At 42.7% G+C, this 23192-nt stretch overlaps 1 protein-coding gene across 4 annotated transcripts in view; it reads right to left on the bottom strand.

Annotated features, from left to right (window-relative positions):
* arhgdig (Rho GDP dissociation inhibitor (GDI) gamma) overlaps positions 1-23192 on the bottom strand; it is an 86838-nt gene that overhangs the window by 10011 nt on the left and 53635 nt on the right. For all 4 annotated transcript variants that reach the window (XM_068003720.1, XM_068003721.1, XM_068003722.1 and 1 more), the window contains exon 3: positions 20834-20917. In XM_068003720.1, the coding sequence (XP_067859821.1) occupies positions 20834-20917 (84 nt within the window). The remainder of the gene's footprint in view (positions 1-20833; positions 20918-23192) is intronic.

Here is a 23192-nt window from a genome sequence, read left to right as displayed (position 1 = left end):
CAGGTAGTAAGGCCTTTACTGGCACACAAGAATTTTGAATTCTAGCAGTTTTTAATTTTTAGCCCCCTGGAACTGATAATTAATAACTATTTTATCTCACGTTAATTTAGAAATCCAATAAACTATTATGGAAGCAGAGCTGTATAAACTTTATAATTAATTGTTGCAATCATTTTTCTTTTTTCACCGAATCGGTACTCTTTTCAAGAAAGCAGTTAAAGTCTTTAGGACTAATTCTTATCCTGAATATTTAAAAAGAACTATGGTCTGGAAATTCGATTATGCCTGAAAACAGGTGCAGCACGATCAACGTTCTAGGCCTCTGTCTCAGTTTCTTGTGCTCACTCATTACTTCGGAGTTTTGAATTTTAGGAACTGAATAAATTCAAAAGGACTCAAAAATGTAGAAAACCAAGCAAACAGCAAAGGACAGCAGTACTTAAAAAAAATTGCTTCTAAACTTGCAGACGGCACATCCTGTCACAAATTTTAAAAGCAAATCTATATGAAAAATGTAACATCTGAAATTGGTAACTATTTCCATGCAGATATGGACCATATTGACCAGGAATCCCATTTTTAAACAACAGATACAAAATTACCCATGTAAAAGAGCTCTAGTAAATTAAATTGTATGCCCACATTGGTCTCAGTTTAAAAATGTCTTTTTCCTGTATTATGCCAAAGAACACAAGAGATGCCAAGCTGAAGGATGATACAGTAGGTAGAATGCTTCAATCTACTTGCTTTTTTCAATTTCCTAGTAGAGTACATTATCCATTATTACGAGTCAAAGTGCCAGCTGCTGCATGAGACACATTCCGAGATCCCCTTCTCCTTTGCAGCTATCTGGGCTCAAATTCCAGGCTCCATTCATAGGCATTTCATTTTTGTTGTGCTCCTTTTACATTATACAACCATTTCCACTGCAAGCAGTACTTTCTTGCTTTTGTATTCTATGGGGGTTAAATTGGGCTGCGAGGCGCTCTTTGTCCAGATGCTACGCAACCTCCTAAGGTCCCAAAATGACAAGCAGAAAGCAGGCGCAAACTTCTAAACGGAAGTGCGCTGCCTGCCATATTGGGTAAGGATAAACAAGAGCGTCCTTTACACACACCTGAACCAGGTGTGAGTATATTTGCATATGCAAATAAGGGGCCTAACGCCTGCTTTAGATCCCTGCTGCAACTTTGGTTTGCCCCGATAAAAGTAAGTACTTACCACAATGGCTGCCGCTCCTGGTCCCGAGATCCCCGACTTCCGCCATCCAGGCCCTGGCCCCTCCCCCCCAACCCCTCTCCCCATGTCCCCTACGTCTTCTCCGAGACTCCAATCCTCCCTCACCCCAGTAATCCGACAGCTGCCCAACTTGGAGCAGTTACCTGTGTGGCTTCCGACTGCAGCGCCTTCGTTATGATGAGGTCCGAGGTCCAATAACCGGGGCTCCTCGGACCCCACCATTCATGTGCAGGGGAATAATGCTGGACCGGGGGAGGGGGGACACCCAAAAGTGGGCGCTCACCAATTTAACCCATTATATATCTTCTGATGAAGTCCAGCATCCCATTACTCTTTTGATCAACGTTCCACCCGTGAGATGGCTTTTAATAACATATGTACCCTGACTAATACTTATCTTAAACAAGGCCTTAGCTGGGTCACATCTAGAAAACTGTACCCAGTTTTGGCCCCCTCACATGATGAAGCACATCAAGGCCATGGATAAGGTCCAGAGGAGGGCCATAAGAACATAAGAAATAAGAGTAGGAATAGGCCATACGGCCTCTCAAGCCTGCTCCGCCATTCAGTAAGATCATGGCCGATCTTCACCCTCAACTCCACTTTCCCGCCTGATCCCCATATCCCTTGATTCCTTTAGAGTCCAAAAATCTATCGATCTCAGTCTTCAATATACTCAACAACTGAGCATCCACAGCCCACTGGGGTAGAGAATTCCAAATATTCACAACCCTCTAAGTGAAGAAATTATTCCTCATCTCAGTCCTAAATGTCCAACCCCTCATCCTGACAGTATGTCCCCTAGTTCTATACTCTTCAGCCAGGAGAAACATCCTCTCAGGATCTATCCTGTCAAGCCCTCTCAGAATCTTATATGTTTCAATGAGATCACCTCTCATTCTTCTAAACTCCAGAGAGAATAGGCCCATTTTACTCAATCTCTCCTTATAGGACAACCCTCTCATCCCTGGAATCAATCTAGTGAACTTTTGCTGCACTACCTCTAAGGCAAGTATATCCTTCCTTAGGTAAGGAGACCAAAACTGCACACACTACTCCAGGTGTGGGCTCACCAAAGCCCTGTACAATTGGAGCAAGACTTCCTTACTCTTGTACTCCAACCCCCTTGCAAAAAAGGCCAACACACCATTTGCCCTCCTAATTGCTTGCTGTACCTGCATGTTAACTTTCTGGGTTTCGCGTACAAGGACACCTAAATCCCTCTGAACACCAACATTTAATAGTTTCTCACCATTTAAAAAATATTCCGTTTTTCTATTTTTCCTACGAAAATGAATAACCTCACATTTCCCCACATTATACTCCATCTGCCACCTTTTTGCCCACTCACTTAACCTGTCGATATCCCTTTGCAGATTCCATGCGTCCTCCACATAGCTTACTTTCCCACTTAGCTTTGTATCGTCAGCAAACTTGGATACATTACACTCGGTCCCTTCATCTAAGTCATTGATAGAGATTGTCAATAGCTGAGGCTCAAACATCGATCCCTGCGGCACTCCACTAGTTACAGCCTGCCAACTCAAAAATGACCCGTTTATTCCTACTCTCTGTTTTCTGTCCATTAACCAATCCTCAGTCTATACTTATATCTTACCCCCAATACCATTAGCCCATAATCTTGTGTAGCAACCTCTTATGTGGCACCTTATTGAATGCCTTTTGAAAATCCAAATATTCTACATCCACTGGTTCCCCCCTTATCTACTCTGCTAGTTACACCCTCAAAAATAGATTTGTCAAACATGATTTCCCTTTCATAAAACCGTGTTGACTCTGCCTAATCATATTATGATTTTCTAAGTGCCCTGTTATTAAGTCCTTAATAATAGATTCTAGCATTTTTCCTACTACTGGTGTGAGGCTAACTGGTCTGTAATTCCCTGTTTTCTCTCTCCTTCCTTTCTTGAATAGCAGGGTTACATTTGCTGCCTTCCAATTCATGGGGACCATTCTAGAATCTAGGGAATTCTGGATGATTAAAACCAATGCATCCACTATCTCTGCAACCACCTCTTTTAAAACCCTAGGATGTAGGTCATCAGGTCTAGGGGATTTGTTGGCTTTTAGTCCCATTAATTTTTCTAAAACTTTTTCTTTACTAATCTTAATTACTTTAAATTCTTCCCTCTCATTAGACCCTTGGTTCTCCACTATTTCTGGTATGTTTTTTGTGATTTCTATTGTGAAGACAGAAATAAAATATTTGTTTAATGGCTCTGGCATTTCCTTATTCCCTATTATAATTTCTCTTGTCTCTGCCTCTAAGAGACCAATGTTTATATTCGCTACTCTCTTCCTTTTTAAATACTTGTAGAAGCTCTTACAATCTGTTATCATATTTCTTGCTAGTTTAATCTCATATTCAATTTTCTCCCTCTTTATCAACTTCTTGGTTATCCTTTGCTGATTTCTAAAACCCTCCCAATCCTCAGGCTTACTACTCTTTTTGGCAACTTTGTAAGCCTCTTCTTTTAATCTAATACTATCCTTAACCTCTCTACTTAGCCACCAGAAGGGCCACCAGAATGATACCTAGCTGTAAGGCTCTTTTCATTGGAGAAGCGTAGAGTCCGAGGTGATATGATTAAGATTTTAAAATGATGAAGGTGAATAGGTTATTTGAGCTAGATAGGGATGGGAGAACTAGGGAGCATCAGGATAAAGTATGAAATCATAAGAGTTAGGTTAGATGCCAGGAAGTATTTCTGTTACAGAGAGTCATTGATCTCTGGAATAAATTACCAAAACGTATGGTAAATATGAATTTACTACTGTCCTTGAAAAGAGAACTGGTCAAGTTCCTGAGAGTCAAGGACATCAAGTAGATGAGGAATAACTGCAATTATTGTTATCAGTTACTGCAGCTTGCTTTATTGCCTTTGGAGATCAGAGAGGAATTTCCCTGATCTTTTTCCTTAAGCCTTTTTGCCTCTCCCAGGGGATGGTATGACTAGGGAGGGGGGAGGACTAATGATGCATGTAGGCTGCACCATATCTTGATGGGACAGGCTGGAGGCCCAGTTGGTCTTTTCATGTCCTTTTTCATATGTCTATGTCCTTTTGCTAATCCTTCTCCCTTTCGTTGCTCCTTTTAGATGTCAGACGTGGCTGAGTGGTAGCATGCTCACCTCTGAGTCAGAAGATTGTGGGCTCAATCCCCACTCCAGAGACCTGAGACCAGAATCTAGATTGACACTTCAGTGCAGTACTGAAGGAGTGTTGCACTGTCTTTCGGTTGAGACGTTAAACTCTCTCAGGTGGATGTAAACGATCCCATGGCACTTTCTGAAGAAGCGCAGGGAGTTCTTCCAAAGTCTGACAACATTTATTCCTCAACCAACACCACCAAAACATTCTGACGAAAGGTCATCGAACTGAAAAGTTCACTCTGTTTCTTTCTCCAAAGACGCTGCCTGACTTGCTTAGCATTTCCAGCATTTTCTGTTTTTGTTCCACCAAAAACATTGTCTGGTCATTTATCTCATTGCTGTTTGTGGGACCTTGCTTTAGGCAAATTGGCTGCCTCCTGTCCATAAATTACAACGGAGACTACACTTCAAAAGTAACTCATGTGAAGCACTTTGGGACGTTGTGGAGTTGTGAGAGGCGCTATATGAATGCAAGTTCTTTCGTTTCGATTGTATTCCCATCTGCCATTCTTATATACAAAGTGTACTACTCATACTATTGTTACATTAAACTACGTTCACCAATGTTCGAACCACTTGTTTAATTGATGTCCTTTCGTAATTTTCTGTTCTCTTCTTCACAATTTATTATACCTCCCAGTTTAGCATTAGCTGCAAATTTAAATATACTCCCCTCTATTTCCAAATCCAGGTCATATCTGGCTGCTGCATCGATTCCTGTGGGACACCACCTGTCACCGTCTACCACTCAGAGACGATCCGTTTCATTTCAGCTCATCACCTCCTGACTCTCAACCAAATGTCCTACCCATACCATGAGGTTATCTCCAATTCTACATGCCATAACTTCACCTAGTAATCTCTTGGGTGGTATCTTATCTCTTGCCTCCTGGAATGTGATATACAGAACACGCTCGCCAGTTTTACTTAAAAGTTGACATCAGCCCAAAGATATGGCAGGCAGATCAACAACAACAACTACTACTACTACTACTACTACTTGCATTTATATAGCGCCTTTAATGTAGTAAAACGTCCCAAGGCACTTCACAGGTGCGATTATCAAACAAAATTTGACACCGAGCCACATGAGGAGCTATTAGGACGGGTTGGTCACAGATGTAGGATTTAAGGAGCATCTTAAAGGAGGAGAGGTAGGGAGGCGGAGGGGTTTAGGGAGGGAATTACAGAGCTGAAGACACGGCCGCCAATGGTGGAGCGATTAAAATCAGGGATGCACAAGAGGGAAGAACTGGAGGAGTGCCGAGATCTCGGAGGGTTGTAGGGCTGGAGGAGGTTATAGAGATAGGGACGGGCTGGGCCATGGAGGGATTTGAAAACGAGAGAATTTTAAAATCGAGGCATTCCTGGACCGGGAGCCAATGTAGGTCAGCGAGCACAGGGGTGATGGGTAAACTGGACTTGGTGCGAGTTAGGATACGGGCAGCATAGTCTTGGATGAACTCAAGTTTATGGAGAGTGGAAGATGAGAGGCCAGCCAGGAGAATAATGGAATAGTCAAGTCCAAAGGTAACAAAGGCATGGGTGAGGGTTTCAACAGCAGATGAGCTGAGACAGGGGCGGAGACAGGCGATGTTACGGAGGTGGAAGTAGGCGGTCTTGATGATGGAGCAGATGTGATCAGAAGCTCATCTCAGAGTCAACTAGGATGCCAAGGTTGTGAACGGTCTGGTTCAGCCTCAGACAGTGGCCAGGGAGAGAGATGGAGTCGGTGGCTAGGGAACAGAGTTTGTGGCGGGGACCAAAGACAATGGCTTCGGTCTGCCCAATAATTATTTGGGAATAATTTAGATCAGAGGCAGAATAAGGATCTTAAGCCTGGCAGCAACTATTAGGTGAAGTCATTGTTAGAATGGGTAGAACTGTCAATTAGGTACTATTGAGGTCAACTGTACCAAATTGGATACAATGATTGTACACGGACAAATAAAAATATGAATTGGTTAGAAGCAGCAGCAACTACCTTTCCCTAAGCTGTACAATCATAGCCCAGAAATTCAAATCCTGGCAAAGAGAAATTTTTGGGCAACTTAAAATACTTTGAAAAAATAATTAGGCTCCATGGTTTTCCATCTCAGTCATCAGAACTCAACATCTTGTTCTATACTTCATGTAATGATAAGCTGCAAATATTACCAGTGTGAAAGGGTTTAAAACATCTCAACTGAAAACATGCTTTAAGAGCAGATTTTGTTTGGTTTCATTTTGATTACCAGTGAAAGACAGGAAGTTATTCAGTGACAAAGAACGTTAACAAAATCTTCAGAAAGATAATTGGTTTACAGTCCAATAAAGTAATTACTGGAAGAATAAAAGTTTCTAAAATGTATTTCTAGAAAGGGCATGTTATCGCAGCTGATAGTTACTTCAATATGTCAATCAGCCCCAATTTTCCCTTCCGTTGACTTCAATGGAAAGGAACATAAGAACATAAGAACATAAGAAATAGGAGCAGGAGTAGGCCAATCGGCCCCTCGAGCCTGCTCCGCCATTCAATAAGATCATGGCTGATCTGATCCTAACCTCAAATCTAAATTCGTGTCCAATTTCCTGCCCACTCCCCGTAACCCCTAATTCCCTTTACTTCTAGGAAACTGTCTATTTCTGTTTTAAATTTATTCAATGATGTAGCTTCCACAGCTTCCTGGGGCAGCAAATTCCACAGACCTACCACCCTCTGAGTGAAGAAGTTTCTCCTCATCTCAGTTTTGAAAGAGCAGCCCCTTATTCTAAGATTATGCCCCCTAGTTCTAGTTTCACCCATCCTTGGGAACATCCTTACCGCATCCACCCGATCAAGCCGTTTCACAATCTTATATGTTTCAATAAGATCGCCTCTCATTCTTCTGAACTCCAATGAGTAGAGTCCCAATCTACTCAACCTCTCCTCATATGTCCGCCCCCTCATCCCCGGGATTAACCGAGTGAACCTTCTTTGTACTGCCTCGAGAGCAAGTATGTCTTTTCTTAAGTATGGAGACCAAAACTGTATGCAGTATTCCAGGTGCGGTCTCACCACTACCTTATATAACTGCAGCAATACCTCCCTGTTTTTATATTCTATCCCCCTAGCAATAAAAGCCAACATTCCGTTGGCCTTCTTGATCACCTGCTGCACCTGCATACTAACTTTTTGATTTTCCTGCACTAGGACCCCCAGATCCCTTTGTACTGCAGTACTTTCCAGTTTCTTGCCATTAAGGTAATAACTTGCTCTCTGATTTTTCCTGCCAAAGTGCATAACCTCACATTTTCCAATATTGTATTGCATCTGCCAAATCTCCGCCCACTCACATGGTGTATAACGGGAGGCTGATCCGCTATGGCCAGTTTTCTGGTCCCATCGAAAGTGAAAATTACTCCCCATGTTTTAAAAAAAAAACCACACGTGTCTTTCTGGCAACTGGTCTTAGCAAATCTGGCACATCAGGAGTTAGTGGCTAGTGGCACAGGCATAGCACAAAAACTACTTAAAAGCAGCTTAGAAGAATGCTGTCTTGGTCTCCATCTGCTGCCGATACATTTCAGGTAGAAATGCTAGAAACGATTCTGCACACCCAGCAGCGAAGGTCCAATTTAAGGGAGCACGGGATGGAGTTGGGGTTGCGACAATTCTCTGACTAGTGCGCCCTGTGAACATGGCTCCCCACTAGCATGTAGGTTTGCAGAATCACCTCTACTATTCCATAGAGGAACAAAAGGCACAAAACCAAAATACACAGAAGAGTGAATAAGAGCTCCACTGTTAGAAAGAAATCATAACCAACAGCTTTTGACATGATAAAAGTTTACACAGGAAAATTACAGGACTACTTTCTCTTTCAGGTATGCAAACAATTGAAGAAAAAACTCTGGCAGAAATAAAGTACTCTAATTTAGAATTCTAGCTGGTACATTCTGCTGTTATCCGAATAAAATCTTTGTTGAAACTATAAATGCATCCTTTTTCAAAGAACTGTAGTTGCATTTAAAAATGTAACAAATGTCTGAAAATTTCTATATTCTTTCACAACAGTACCTGAATAAAGATTTCTTTGTGCTGTTTGAGTACATGTATCTAAACAGATTTGCATTTAATTTCACCAACACTGCCACAATGAAAGGCTTCCAATAACCCAAAGTAAATTTACCGCTTGGATAAAAAAGCCTGCCACAGCAGAAACGTCAGAAGAGATGCAAGTGTTTTAGAACACACATCAAAGCATAAAACTGAATTCCTTAGTGTTTGGGGAATTCACAACACTTTACTGGCCAGAAGTTGGTTTGACTTGTGGAAGATCAAGATTTCACTGCTAACCTTGTATTTATTGCTGTACGTTTTAACATAACAGAAAAATTGAGCTGGCAAACAAAATTCCATTACAATTGATGACAAAATGAGACACATTTGTTTTGGAAAGAAATACAACCAATGATGTAATGAACAGTGCAGCAGTCACGTCTAACAACAGGCGACATAAAGGAGAGTATTCCCTGTATCCTATGCTACATTTACATTACACTGCTGCTTCAAAAGGTAGTTCTTCAATATAAATGCAATAGCTTAGACTCCTTTTGTTATGGTATCTGCTCAATTTATACTCTTGGGGCTAATAATATAGCACCAGAACAACAGCCAAATGACTGCACAGGAGCAAATTCTTATTTATGACTTTCTTGCTAGCTGCTTGGCCCTTTCTGATGTCTGAGGAAGATCCTTACACGGCTGAAATCTGGAAACTGCATTACTGCAGCCTATAAAGTTGAGTCGAGCTCTCAACTCACCTATGACCAGTATATATATTGTTCCTGATCGTCAGGAACAATCCTGCCTCTAGAAGTGGTACTGTTCACCTGAAGAGGTGGTTACCATTATGTTTTCCTATTTGTTTTATATGCTGTTTTCAAAGTCAGGTGCAAGACAAATGCATCATTAATGAAATTGTATCTTAAATGATTAAAATACTGGAGTAACACTTTCGACCTAAGGCAACATTTTATCTTGTGCTTAGGTTTACACATTCAAAAATTCTGCAAGTCCAAAAATAAAACTGACCTACTTAAAAATAAAACAGGTTTGAAAGAGAGAGGAAATAAGTGGACTCAGTAATTTCAACATTTATATGTCCTCCCTATACATCTTGTTTAAAACTTTACCCTCTTCTCAAGCGAAAGAGCCAGAATGCAGCAAATATTAAGCCACAAACCTGCCCAGTACCAACATCAAGGCAGCACTGTAATTAGCCAGCAGGATGCACAAATGTTAACATTTCATCTCAATCCTTTCTACGTGGAACACTATTCCAGACAGTACTTTATAAGTCCAAGAAACAACTGATAAAATTAAATAATGCAGGCAAATTCAGAGACAGTTACAGTGATCATGACCAGATGGGAGTCAGATTTCAACCACTGGAGCTATTGTTCCAGTTTTCAAAGGACTCATTTAAAATAGCTCCTGTAGAATTTTAAACAACTGAATTGGTTTATATCAATTACTGCTACAAAACTCAAATCTGAATTTGTTCATCTGTTCACGCAGAAACAAAACTGATTTATTACAGCAAATCAAGTTAATGACAACATTTATGATGCAGAATTCAAGTAACACCCAGGTTCAAATTCAAATCACATTAATATTCAGCATTGCTGGAATGTAAAATGAATCAGTGTAGTCCAATTAAGGGTATAGTTTATTTCAAAATCACCATATTTAGCTTCAATAGACTCTGCAACAGATTATAATAACCATCACTCAAAAAAAACGATAAGCAGAAGTTAAACACAATGCTGTTTCCACTTCAGGAAGTGTCTTGTTTCCCATTTCATGCTAAACTTTAGAAATGTGAAACCTGCATAAAGGCAATACTGAACATATATGTTAACCTTCTGAATATTGTAATAGCATTGTGCGCCACAATTCTGTAGCACTATCTAGATTGTAGTTATTGGTTCATTTAACGCGCACACACACTTTTACATATAGCATGCATTTCCATCAGGCATGGGAGTCACACCTAAGAGTTAGCTTTAAACTGCAAGCCATGTACAAGGTATGCACACTTACAATTATACTTAACTTTCAATCCTCCTTCGGTAGGTAGTGCTGTGTCCAACCAATTCATGAAGCTGGTTAGATTCCCCTCACTTCCCGATGCAGCCATTAATCCGTTCTTGTCTAGGTTGCTTATCTTTATAGCCTCAGTTGCTGCCAAGGGTCTTGCTCACTGAGTCCTGGCCTCCTATCTTAGGCCTCGCTCACTGTTTCCCATTTCCCGCCCCACCCCCATATTCCCTCTGGCCTTTGCCACTGCACTCCTCGCTCTCCCAGGCCTCCTGCCTCCTCTTTGCTGTTTTCCCACCACTGAGCTGTAAAATATACGAACAGGAGGCATTGGGCTCTAGCGAAACGGAAGAAGGTAACAGCTTTGGAGTAAGGAAGTATACAACAAACAAGGGGGGAAAGAACTAGGAAAAGACTTACAGAAAAAAAACAAGAGCAGAGATGCAAGCAGAAATGAAAAGAAAAAGACAGAAAGAACCAGAAGATCAAAGGGAGGAGGAATCAGCAACTCAAAAGATGATAAATACTGGTAAAAATAGAGAGCATATCCTCCTACTTAGTGTGGGCAACAGACATACACTCACTTTTAATACTCCAGGTAGCATTACATTAAAAAAAAACTTTTGTGAATGGATAGAGAGATAGAAGAGACATCCTATTTATTTAAGAGGTAGTTTAAAGCTTAATCCATATTATTGCATAACATTTACCAGTACTGACATTCTATTCAATTAAATAGGGCTTGACAAAAGCCATAATAAAACCTGACAGCTTGATTTGGCCAAGCTCGATATTGAGCAGGATAAATATTAAGACAGTTACATATTCAGTTAGTATAACAACAAAAACAATTATACTGAACTGGGTAGTTTTGAGTGCAAGAAGTAATGTTTTTATTAACAGCAATCGATTCTCTGAACTGCACAGGGGAAGCTTTTCATTTTTATTGAGTGATTAAATGCAGGTTTCTCCCTCGATATCACCAAACTCTTTTTAAAGGATGACATACTTCCTAAAGTGATCACTAAAACCACAGAGTATATACCAGGTACACTAAATGTATATGTAGGAGGCACTGGGTGACACATTGGACGACAGCATCACTCTTCCACCTCTGGGACCTGGGTTTGAATCCAGCACAGAGTGACAGTATGAAATTTCTTTACATATCACTCTATCTCAGTCAACTGGTTCAGTGGAATAAACTAGCCCATTTATAATTCAATTTCTTAATGAGTACAAACATCAGAAACATGACCTGTTAAACTTAGCTCCAACTGGGTAACCTCACCAGTTATTAGCAATTATTTATGTATATTAAGCATAAATGTTTTGCTGGTATACTTTTTTGGGACTGAGGTTCAGACAGAGCTGGCAGAGCTGTATCCCATAGGTAATTCACGCTACAATTATTTGGAAGTGCTCAATATGGAGACTAGACTATCCATTTTCCATTAGCACATCTCTCACTTTGAAAGAACAAAGGTACAATACAGAAAAAGCAATAGAAATGTTTTGTACTTATTTTGTACAGACCTTGAGAAACAATTTCCCTTAAATGATTAGACTCCCCTATCCTATTATTTTAGCCTCCTACTGAGCCTCTAATCTGTTAATTGATGAAAATACTCAGAGGCAAATTAACACGTGGATTAAATTCAACATGTGCAGCATGGCACAACACAAAACAAAATACTTCCTTACCCACTAAAATTCATCTAACAATTCAAACATCAGCTAAGAAAATATTACTTAAGATTTTGCACATTTAGCTGTTATATAACTTTAAATTTTCTGGAAATGTAATTAAGTTCAAGTTCGAAACAATGTTTTTTCCTTGTATGCATACCTGTTCATTTGGACGGTCTGTCCTGATGCCCTCACTTTTAGCACATTAAAAAGATCAATCCTAAGATCAATTCCTTTACCTTTATTTTTGTTTATACAGTTTCCTTCCCTTCAGTTTTCTTAAAAAAAGTTATTTTGTTGCACTACAAAAATCAAATTTTCTTTTGCCCGATTCCTAGTCCAACTATAAACTGTCTTCAGCTTGAGTTTCCATCTCATTCTCCTATCTTGCACGCTTTATATATTTTAATTAATGCTGCACATTGTAATAAAAATGTAATCTACCACAAATATGCATATTCCCTTATTAAAATTGCTCAATGTAATGCAAAAGATCTCTCCCCTCCTAGTTACTTTATTGCTAGCAATGCTAATTTATCTTTTCTCTTCACAAATGCTAACAAGCCTGCTGTTTATGTCCACCGTTTTTTGTTTTTGTTGCTCGACAATTGTGTTGGACTGTGATTACTCACCCCTGAGATCCATTCACCTGGACCTATACTTGTCCCTCTGAAAAGTTGCTGGACTTGGTCAAGTACAACACTGTTCATTTCAAGCCCTATGTTGTCGGCAGTGCTGTAGCAGATTGTCACAGCTACAGTTATGGACAGACGTAGTTCCATCAGGACAGGACAAGAATACATTTTGACTGGTATAGGGCACACAAGCAAGCAATGGCAGCGAATTTAACAAGATGAAGTGCTGTCGTTCCTCTAGGGTATCAACCTGAATCAGAGGTGCAAGATACTTTGCCCACCTAATTACTAGTAAACTAAATTTATGGGATTGTTCAAGAATATATAGCTCTATAATGAATATTACTGTAACTTCACATTAAAATGGTCATCAAAGATTAATTACCCATGAAAAATAATCCATTCAGTTGAAATCCTCTTTGCTAGAAGACACAGTACAGATCAAGTTAAATTCCAAGCAACTAAGATGACCTTTAAATAATGATCTGCTTCAGCACAGCACTTGTTCTTGTCAGATACCAAACAAGAAAATAAGCAATTACTGGAAACCATCATTCACAAGAACATAGACTGCCATCTCCAATGACACATAGCTATTCTATATTGTGCCTCTGGATTCATTGCATGGGGGGGGGGGCGGGGGGGAAGTCTCTTTATCCATTGCTATTTAATCTGACATTTCTAGTTTCGTGCACAGATGACATCATCTTTCTTGCAACCCATGGGCCCTAATCAATTACACTAGCCATCGGGAAAGTTCCAAGTTAGAGACAGTTAAAAAGAAAAAAAGACTTGCATTTATATAGCGCCTTTCAAACCTCAGAACATCCCAAAGTGCTTTTGAAGTGTCATCACTCATGTGATGTAGGAAATGCGGCAGCCAACTTGCACACAGTAAGGCCCCACAAACAGCAATGTGATAATGACCAGATAATCTGTTTTAGTGATGTTGGTTGAGGTATAAATATTGTCGAGGACACCAGGGAGAACTCCGCTGCTCTTCTTCCAAATCATGGGATCCATGGGATCTTTTACGTCCACCAGAGAGGGTAGAAGGGGCCTCGGTTTAACGTCTCGTCTGAAAGACGAGGCAGCCCTCCCTCAGTATTGCATTGGAGTGTCAGCCTAGATTTTGTGCTCAAGTCTCTGAACTGCTTCACGCTTGAAGTACTGAATTTCCTTGCAGTAACAACCTAGGCCCAATAACAATACCCAATAAGCAGCTAAAATACAATACAAAACATTAGACATTAATAGATGTGAAATAAGGAACATGAACTGTCTCCAAAGTATAGTTTGTCTGCAGCAGGATGATCAGTTAATTAATCCAGCTTAGAGAAGTTTAATTACAAGAACCAGTAAACTACCAAATCTCGCTATGTAATTCCCTCCTTCAACGTCTATATTTTGTCATCTCTCTCCCTACTTTTAAAAGACCATTCTCTTTGTTTCTGATTTTGCTTCCCCTCCCTCCCTCCCCACACCCCCACCGCCTCCAATTCCTCTCTCTCCCTCTTGCTCAGTGTCCACTGCCCTCTAAAGTACTCGGATGTCTCAGGTGGAGAGGGAATGGTTTGCATATGCTGTGATATGTTTACTGTTGTCAGAACTGTGTAGTTCTGACAGGCCTAATTGTGAACAATATTTACTAATCAAGGAATTGGAGGAGGGACTAGTGACATTGCGACTGGAGTCAATGTGCTCTCAGGGACTGGGGAGTTTGGAGGGTTCGTTGATATTGTGTGGCGAGTATTGAAATCAATGGCCTAGAAATTGTTTCACGCCGGCCTGCCGTGTAAACAATCCCTGCACCAAAATGGATAGGCCCAAGGCCCATCCAATATTGGACCTTGGGCCTTATCTATATTAGATTAACAAGGTGCGGACACCTGCTCGGCGTCCCAGACAGCTCCTCAGTGAAGAGTCTCCAACTTCCAGATTGCTTCTTTCATACATTTTTGCCTTACTTTTCCTCAGAAACCTTTTTCTAATCATCTTGGGTGCTATTATTGCCAGTCTTTTCTGGATGGAGGAACAATTGGAGGAAGGGGAGCAGCAGCAGTCTCAGGGAGCAGCACCTTTCAGAAGACACCAGGTGAGGGGGCTGCTTGTAAAAGGCCATACCCAGCACATAGGGTCCAAAAGCCCAGAGCAACTTCCCTGGATCTGACTGAGGAGCAGTGCCTCAGGAGGCTTTGCTTCATCAGACAGGCTGGCCCTGATTTTAAAGGGGGGGGGGCAGGCACGGTCAGAGCGAGCTCCAAACTGGGCGGCACAGCCGGAGAATCCGGGGATGTGGAGGCCTGGCCGTCAGTGGGAGGAAGGGTCTGGAGACGATCGGAGGGGGAGGTCAGAGTCATGGTCGGGGATTGGGGGGTGGGAGCTGGGGAGGGTCAAGAACCCCTTGCGGGGCTCGAGGTGAGCACTCCTGCTTCTCCTGGCCTATAAGGTGTTCTGACAAAAGTCATTTTTTAAAAGTTACCTTGACCTCTCCTGGCCAGTTGGCGCCTCCCACCGGGGTTCTGTTGTCGGGTTTTACATCGTGCAGGCTTCCCCCTGACTTTACGTTAATATCACACCAGTGACGTCATTGGACCGCGACTTCTGCATTTAAAGTAGACCCTCACCTGCCTGTAGGGGGAGCCTCGGCCAACTTGAAAGTTGGTGAAGATGTGACGGCACTAGGCGGGAACGGAGCAACCTCAGGATGGTAGATCGACTCAGAATAATCTTAACTCTTCCCACGCACCATTCTCGCTGGGCAAGGAGGGTTAAAATTGAGGCCGCTGTATCAGACATCTGTAACCTCTGTATAGAGACATGCTGCCTGCTGGAGCAGGGGGCCATGCTTTGCCCGTAGCTCTCAAAATCACCACAGCCCTCAACCTCTTCACTTCTGGATCTTTCCAGTATACCGTAGGGGACATCAATTGCATCTGCCAGTCTGAAGTACACAGCTGCATTAAGTAGGTCACCGATGCCCTCCTCACCAGGGCTAGGATCATAGAATCATAGAAAATTTATAGCACAGAAGGAGGCCATTCGGCCCATCGTGTCCGTGCCAGCCAAAAATGAGCCACCCAGCCTAATCCCACTTTCCAGCTCTTGGTCATTAGCCTTGTAGGTCACGGCAATTCAGGTGCATAATCAGGCACTTTTTAAATGAGTTGAGGGTTTCTGCTCCTACCACCCTTTCAGACAGTGAGTTCCAGATCCCTACCATCCTCTGGGTGAAAAAAACTTTTCCTCAGCTCCCCTCTAATCCTTCTAACAATTACTTTAAATCTATGCCCCCTGGTTATTGACCTCTCTGCTAAGGGAAATAGGTCCTTCCTATCCACTCTATCTAGGCCCCTCATAATTTTGTACACCTCAGTTAAATCAGCCCTCAGCCTCCGCTGTTCCAAAGAAAACAACCCCAGCCTATCCAATCTTTCCTCATAGCTAAAATTCTCCAGTTCTGGCAACATCCTTGTAAATCTCCTCTGTACCCTCTCCAATGCAATTACATCCTTCCTTTAATGCGGTGACCAGAACCGTACGCAATACTCAAGCTGTGGCCTAACTAGTGTTTTATACAGTTCTAGCATAACCTCCCTGCTCTTATATTTTATGTCTCGGCTAATAAAGGAAAGTACTCCGTATGCCTTCTTAATCATCTTATCTACCTGTCCTGCTACCTTCAGGGTTCTGTGGACATGCACTCCAAGGTCCCTCACTTCCTCTACACCTCTCAGTATCCTCCCGTTTATTTTGTAATTCCTTATTTGCCCTCCCCAAATGCATTACCTCACACTTCTCTGGATTGAATTCCATTTGCCACTTTTCTGCCCACCTGACCAGTCTTTGATATCTTTCTGCAGTCTACAACTTTCCTCCTCACTATCGACCACACAGCCAATTTTTGTATCATCTGCAAACTTCTTAATCATGCCCCTTACATTTAAGTACAAATCATTAATATATACCACAAAAAGCAAGGGACCTAGTACTGAGCCCTGCGGAACCCCACTGGAAACAGCCTTCCAGTCGCAAAAACACCCATCGATCATTACCCTTTGCTTCCTGCCACTGAGCCAATTTTGGATCCAATTTGCCACTTTCCCTTGGATCCCATGGACTTGTACTTTTTTGACCAGTCTGCCATGTGGTACCTTGTCAAAAGCCTACCTAAAATCCATGTAGGCAACATCAAATGCACTACCCTCATCGACCCTCCTGGTTACCTCCTCAAAAAATGCAATCCAGTTAGTCAGACACGACCTTCCTTTAAGAAATCCATGCTGACTGTCCTTAATTACTCCGTGCCTTTCTATGTGACAGTTTATCCTGTCCCTCAGAATTGATTCCAATAATTTGCCCACCACCGAGGTTAGACTGACATGCCTGTAATTACTCAGTCTATCCTTCGCTTCCTTTTTAAACAACGGTACAACGTTAGCAGTTCTCCAATCCTCCGGCACCATGCCTGTATCCAGTGAGGATTGGAAAATGACTGGTGGGCTAACCAATACGTCATCCCCACTGACCTCAACAGTCAGCAGGAGAAAGCTCGGGGATTTGCAGCAGTGGCTGGCTTCCTCCATGTGCAGGATGCCATTGCCGATCAGGGCATCAGATCACCAGTGAGCAGAATTGAGCAATAGAAAAGGATGCCACTCCATCAATGGGCAGTTAGTGGTTTCTTACAGAAACAGGATCATGAAGGTTTCTGCAAAGTTTCCCGGCAGCTGTCATGGTGCATTTATCCTGAGACACTCTACATTCCCACCAGTATTTGACCCTCCCAAGAACGTGGCAGGATGGCTGCTGGTGGACAAGGGTTACCCCGTACAAACGTGGCAGAGGACACCATTTCGCAACCCCATCATTCCCGATATAATAGAAGCCATGCGACCACCAGGATCATAATTGAGCATACTACAGGGATGCTGAAGATAATGTTCACATGTCTCGACAGGTCTGGGAGTCCCTACGTTATGCTCCACAAAGATTCTGCCGCACCGAAGTTGTGTGCTGCATACTTCACAACCTTGCCTTAGAGAAAGGCCAGCCTGTGGAGGAGCCAGAGGAAGTGGAGGGAGAAGAGGAGGAAGCAGCAAAAAGTGGAGGGCCACCTCAATGCCTTGCAGCAAGAGATGTTATGGATCAACTCACTACTCAGCAATTCCAGTGATCTGCTCAGATAACTCCCATATCAATGGCATACTGAGAATGCGGACTCAGAAGCTATTATGGAACCACACTGTAAACCAAACTTATGTAAGGACTTGCACAACACCAGGTTATAGTCCAACAGCTTTATTTTAAATCACAAGCTTTCGGAGCTTACCGAAGGAGGTAAGCTCCGAAAGCTTGTGATTTAAAATAAAACTTTTGGACTATAACCTGGTGTTGTGCAAGTCCTTACATTTGTCCACCCCAGTCCATCACCGGCATCTCCACATCATAAACCAAACTCAGTAATTGCCTTGAATTCGTCTCTCACCTAAGTGCTCAACCCATAGTGCTTTTCTTAAAAGAAGGTTTCCTAAGTCTACCATCTCTACGAAGTGTTCTCCTATAGGCCTTAGCAGGGAAAGCTGCTGTTCATCAGGTTGGGGCCCTTGAGATGCTCATGGCTGGTAACTTCTGGGCATTCGTACCTGTGAAGGCCCAGCTGCAGACTGCTGCTCATCAGCTGCTGCCAGGATAATTTCCTGGCCCAGTCGACTTGCTGGCACCATGACGGGTATTGGTTGCGGGGTAGGTAAGGAGCAGACGTGCTGATATCCTGGGAGATGGCACCACGCCAATGCCACTCCCATGTGGCTGGGGCTCTTCCACAAATCTGCAGGGGAGACAACAGGCAATGAGTGGCTACTTCAAAGCCCCTGTCTATTCGGAAAACCAACCTGTCCATGGTGGACACCACTCTGTCCATGGTGGACATCGGTCCCTCGGCAGTGAAGCCCAGAGTCTGCACGGCAGCTGTTTGCAAGGCTGCAAAGCGTGCATACATGGACTCCTGTTGTGAGGGCCCAGCTCCGGTGTCCCTGGAGGTGGCCACACTGTCCAGGGTAGATTGCAGTGTGCTAATGCCGTGTGAGATGACACCACACAACTGGCAGCAAACTTCTCCATATCGTCAGCCACCATGGTGAAACTCCTTGGTAGGCCTTCCAATACCTCATACAACTGCTTGGGATGCCATCAGTTTTCCTGTCATAGCTGGGCCCCTTTAATGTTATCTGCATCCTCCTGAGCAGAGGTGGGAGAGGACGTCTCCCTCCTTTGAGCTGTCTCCTGCGTTTTTCCTACCACCAATACCTCCTGTTGCTCACTGGTGCTCTGTGACTCACCATGTGCAGATATGTCAAACTCATTACCTAACCCACGCGGAGTGCCATTGTCTGAGCTGGTGCCTGGAAGAGATGGAGAGCTTGACGGTGCATACTTGGGAGGATTTTTCTCCTCCGAGGTGTCTTCTTGTGCATGAGGCTTGCTGCTGAGAAGTGCCGAGAAGAGAAAAGGAACAAGAGTTAGAATGGGAGATAGAAGCTGGACATTTTCAGGTGGCAGTCTTGAGAAAACAGCTTGACGTTGCTGAGGTAAAGGAAGTGTTTTAAATAATATGCAGATACCCTGCTCTGGTAAGCCGCCAGCCTTCCCCAGTGGTGCTGGCTCTGCCTGGGACACTGGTTTCCAGGAAGTCTTGCTCTGCTTGGGTGAGGGCAATACTGTTCGGTACTCCTCTCCCAAACCCGACTCTATCCTTCACATTGTCGCTGTCTTCGCCTGCAGAAAGAGGTGAGAGTTACTGAAATGGCTGTTGAAAAGGTAAGTGGAGATGTGTGGGGCTTGTACACATAGCGGATGTGTTAAGAGGTGGAGAAGATGCAAGATGGAATGAGGAGTGGGAGCTGCTGAATGTAAGGGCCAAAGATGTGGAATGTGAAGTGAGGAAGGAGTGGTGGGAGGAGTTGGTGGTTGAGCAAGTGGTAGTATGTGAGAAGAGAATGGTGTCAGTGTGTGGTGTGAACAGAGGAAAGGAAGAGGTGACTGTTCTTGTAAAGAGAAAGAGAGGTGTTGCGTTGTGCCCTTGTGATGGAGGGGAGGGAATTGTTGAGAGTGGTGAGGGAGGGGGGGCAAAGAGTGTTGTGAGGTGCTGTTAAGAGAGAGGTGGAGAAATTAAGAGGTGTGCTCACCCTTGTCGCTCTTGTGAGGATATGGAAGCTCTCCCTACAATGAAGCCATGTCCTGGGGGTGATGCAGAAGGCACTGACCCTTTCAGCCATCTCCATCCATGCCTGCTTCATCCTGGTTTTGGAGACACCCTTGCAGCTTGTGGGGAATGATTGCTCCCTCCTTCCCTTCACATCCTCAATTAAAATCTTCAGAGAGACGTCAAGGAATCATGGGGCAGCCTTTCTGCTCTTCCGGGCTGCCAGAAAGCCTTTACTAACCATTTGTAGCACTTTAAAAGCAATTTGAACACAGCAATGAAAGCAGAGAATGCACCCCCGCTTTAAGTCGGGAGTCCCACCAGAAATTGCACACAGCAGGGGTACAGGCTGCTTGATTCTGCAGGCAATCGGGAGGGCAGGCCGCCTACGATGTTGTAATGAGGCCCAGGAATTAAGTAGGCCCGGACTTCGCACTCAGCTGTCCGCAGGGGTTTCCGGCTCGTCTCGCAAACCACCCACCCCGAGTTAAAATCGGGGCTTGTGACTTTCCTAATCTGCAAATCTCAATATTGCATCCCCAGCGCAGTTACTCGTTAGGGAACTCAGGAATGTGTCATTTTTATTGTTCAAATTATAATTATGACTTCAATGGCTCATAAGGATAAACACCAGAATAAATCTACAATTAGACCTAACATCTCTGACATCCAGAACAGACAACGATAAATTCAAATGCAGCTAAGGGACATATAATGTGCTGCTTCACTCTATGAATTTATGCATTTTGATGTCAGTATTAGATTCAACAGCTGGTACCATCACATTTAGTGGACTAGAAAGGCCATAGTTCAAAAAAAAGATTGTTACCTGTTAGATCCATGAAAATGGGCTCAGGTGCAGCAGCACAGACCAAGGTCAATTTTGTTACTTGAATGTTGGGTGTATTAGGATCTGCAAAAGGTCAGAACAGCTTTAAGTCAGAACTCGTCAGAACAGCTTTAAGTCAGAGGCTTTTACTTACAGCAGATAAAACACAGTGCAATATTTTCAGGTTATTGTATATTTCAGTGCAATAGTTCAGCAACAGCATCATCATATCAACACAAAGCACGATGAGTATTTATTGCACTTTTGACAAAACAGTTACTATGGACAGAAAATTATGGGGGATGAAACTGGTCTTCGGCAAAAGCGTGAAACGGGCAACAGCAAATCAGCAGCCCGTTTTACACCGCGCTCTGAGAAGAAATTTGGGTGCGGTGTAAAACAGGCTGCCACTTCGCTATCACTTGTTTCGCGTTTTCGTCCAAGTCAAATTTCACCACTGTGAAGTGTAACTTGGCATTATGTTTGGCAAAACACTGCCAGTAGTTCAGAGCACTAAACATCTTCACTTATACTGTTGTATCTTTATTTTAAATGTAATATCAAGCCTTTATACTATTTTCCACTTTTTCTCCTACTTTCCCAACTCTTGGTCTTACAAACATCATGTGCAATATTTTACACCAACATTATCTATAGAGGGCAAAAGCTGTTAAGGCTAAGGGAACCTGGAGCAGTGCACGTTCCAATTATGAAGCCTATTAAGGATCTACACGAGGATTTCCTCGGGGATTCTCCCAATCAGCTGCATTAACTTCGGCAGAAACCTTGTATACACACCTTTCTGGGGTTTCTGCTGATCTTCCACCGAAGTTATGGCAGCCAATTGGGAGAACCCGCAAGGAAATTCCCAGCACAAAACTTTCCACAATGGCAGGATAAGTGGCTGTTGTTTAGCATTGTACTTTATTCAAATTACCAACCCACTGAAGCAAATAGCCTGTCACTATAGGAATGAGTTCAACGGAAAATAAAATCGGGCAGAGTATAAAACAGGCTGGCGATTCGTGATCACCTGTTTTGCGCTACTGCCCAAGAGAGATTTCACCCCCAGTATGACTACATCCTATTCTGAAGGCACCTTCCATCCAGGCCCCTCTTTATTCTATTTCGGAACACTCTATGAATACGTTTCCAGGTACAGTAAGCAGGTTGATGTCTCTGGAATGTTTAGCCTCATTCCTGTCCCCCTTTTTATATAGTGGAATTATTATTCTTTGGAATTAATGATGACTAGCGAACCAGAATTAGTAAACACTCTGACTGACAGTAAGGGAGCATCTTGCAAATTGTGACCATGTTGAGATACAGATCATCCATGATCTATTTGAATGGCGGAACAGGCTCAAGGGGCTGAACGGCCTACTCCTATTCCTATGTTCCTATATGATTGAATTGGTATTAGATTTGAGAGAGAGAAGGGGGAGTCACAAACCAAGGTTTTAAATTTAAGTTAGGCAAACTTCAAAGCCATGTGAAATAAAATGACCACAATAAACTGGGCTGAACTGTTAATGGGTAAACCTACAAACAGTGGGAAGTATTCAAAGAAGATTTTGATATAATACAAAACCAGTACGTACCCCTAAAAGGCAAAAGCTCCCCTTGTGTAGTTTAGCAAAAATGGTCAACAAATGAGGCAACAGGCAGCATCAAGCTAAAAGAAAAGGTTTACACCAATGCAAAGAAAAGTGGAAATCCAGTAGACTGGGAGATATATAAAAAGCAACAAAGGGTACAAAGAAAGTAATAAAAGGTGCTAAAAGGGAATATGAAAAAAAACCTGCAAGGGATATCAAAGCTAACATCAAAAGTTTAGATAAATTTATTAAAAGAGAGTGGTTAAAGGGAATGTGGGCTCAGTAAAGACGGATGTAGGCGAGACTATAATAGATAATAAGAATATGGCAGACTTGTTATGTGAGTACTTTGTATCCATTCTCACAGTGGAGGAACAGGACAAATTACCAGCATTTTAAGGGAACCTAAAATAAGTTAAGTTTGTATTTAATATAAGTAAAAAATGATAATGGAGAAATTAATGGGACTTAAGATAGACAAATCTCCAGCACTTAATCAATAACTTTTCCTCACCTTACTTGCTTCCCCAGATATTGTCCCCACCTCTGCTGCCTCAGGTCAGAGGGCGTAAACACAAAATTATGTGGCACACAATTGAACTAGTTATCAACCCCCAGATCTGGCTCAACCATATCAAACATCACTATGCTTCGCTCTCCTCAGCCCAAACCATCCACTACCAAATGCCTCCTAAAATCCCTATCCAATGCCCCCTCGACCTTCACCTCAAATACAAAGTGTGAGGAGTTCATTGATTTCT

This window comes from Heptranchias perlo, chromosome 22, assembly GCF_035084215.1.
Source record: "Heptranchias perlo isolate sHepPer1 chromosome 22, sHepPer1.hap1, whole genome shotgun sequence".
Lineage (NCBI taxonomy): Eukaryota > Metazoa > Chordata > Chondrichthyes > Hexanchiformes > Hexanchidae > Heptranchias > Heptranchias perlo.
Note: the sequence above shows the minus strand (reverse complement) of the source record. Positions and strands in the feature narration are given on the sequence as shown.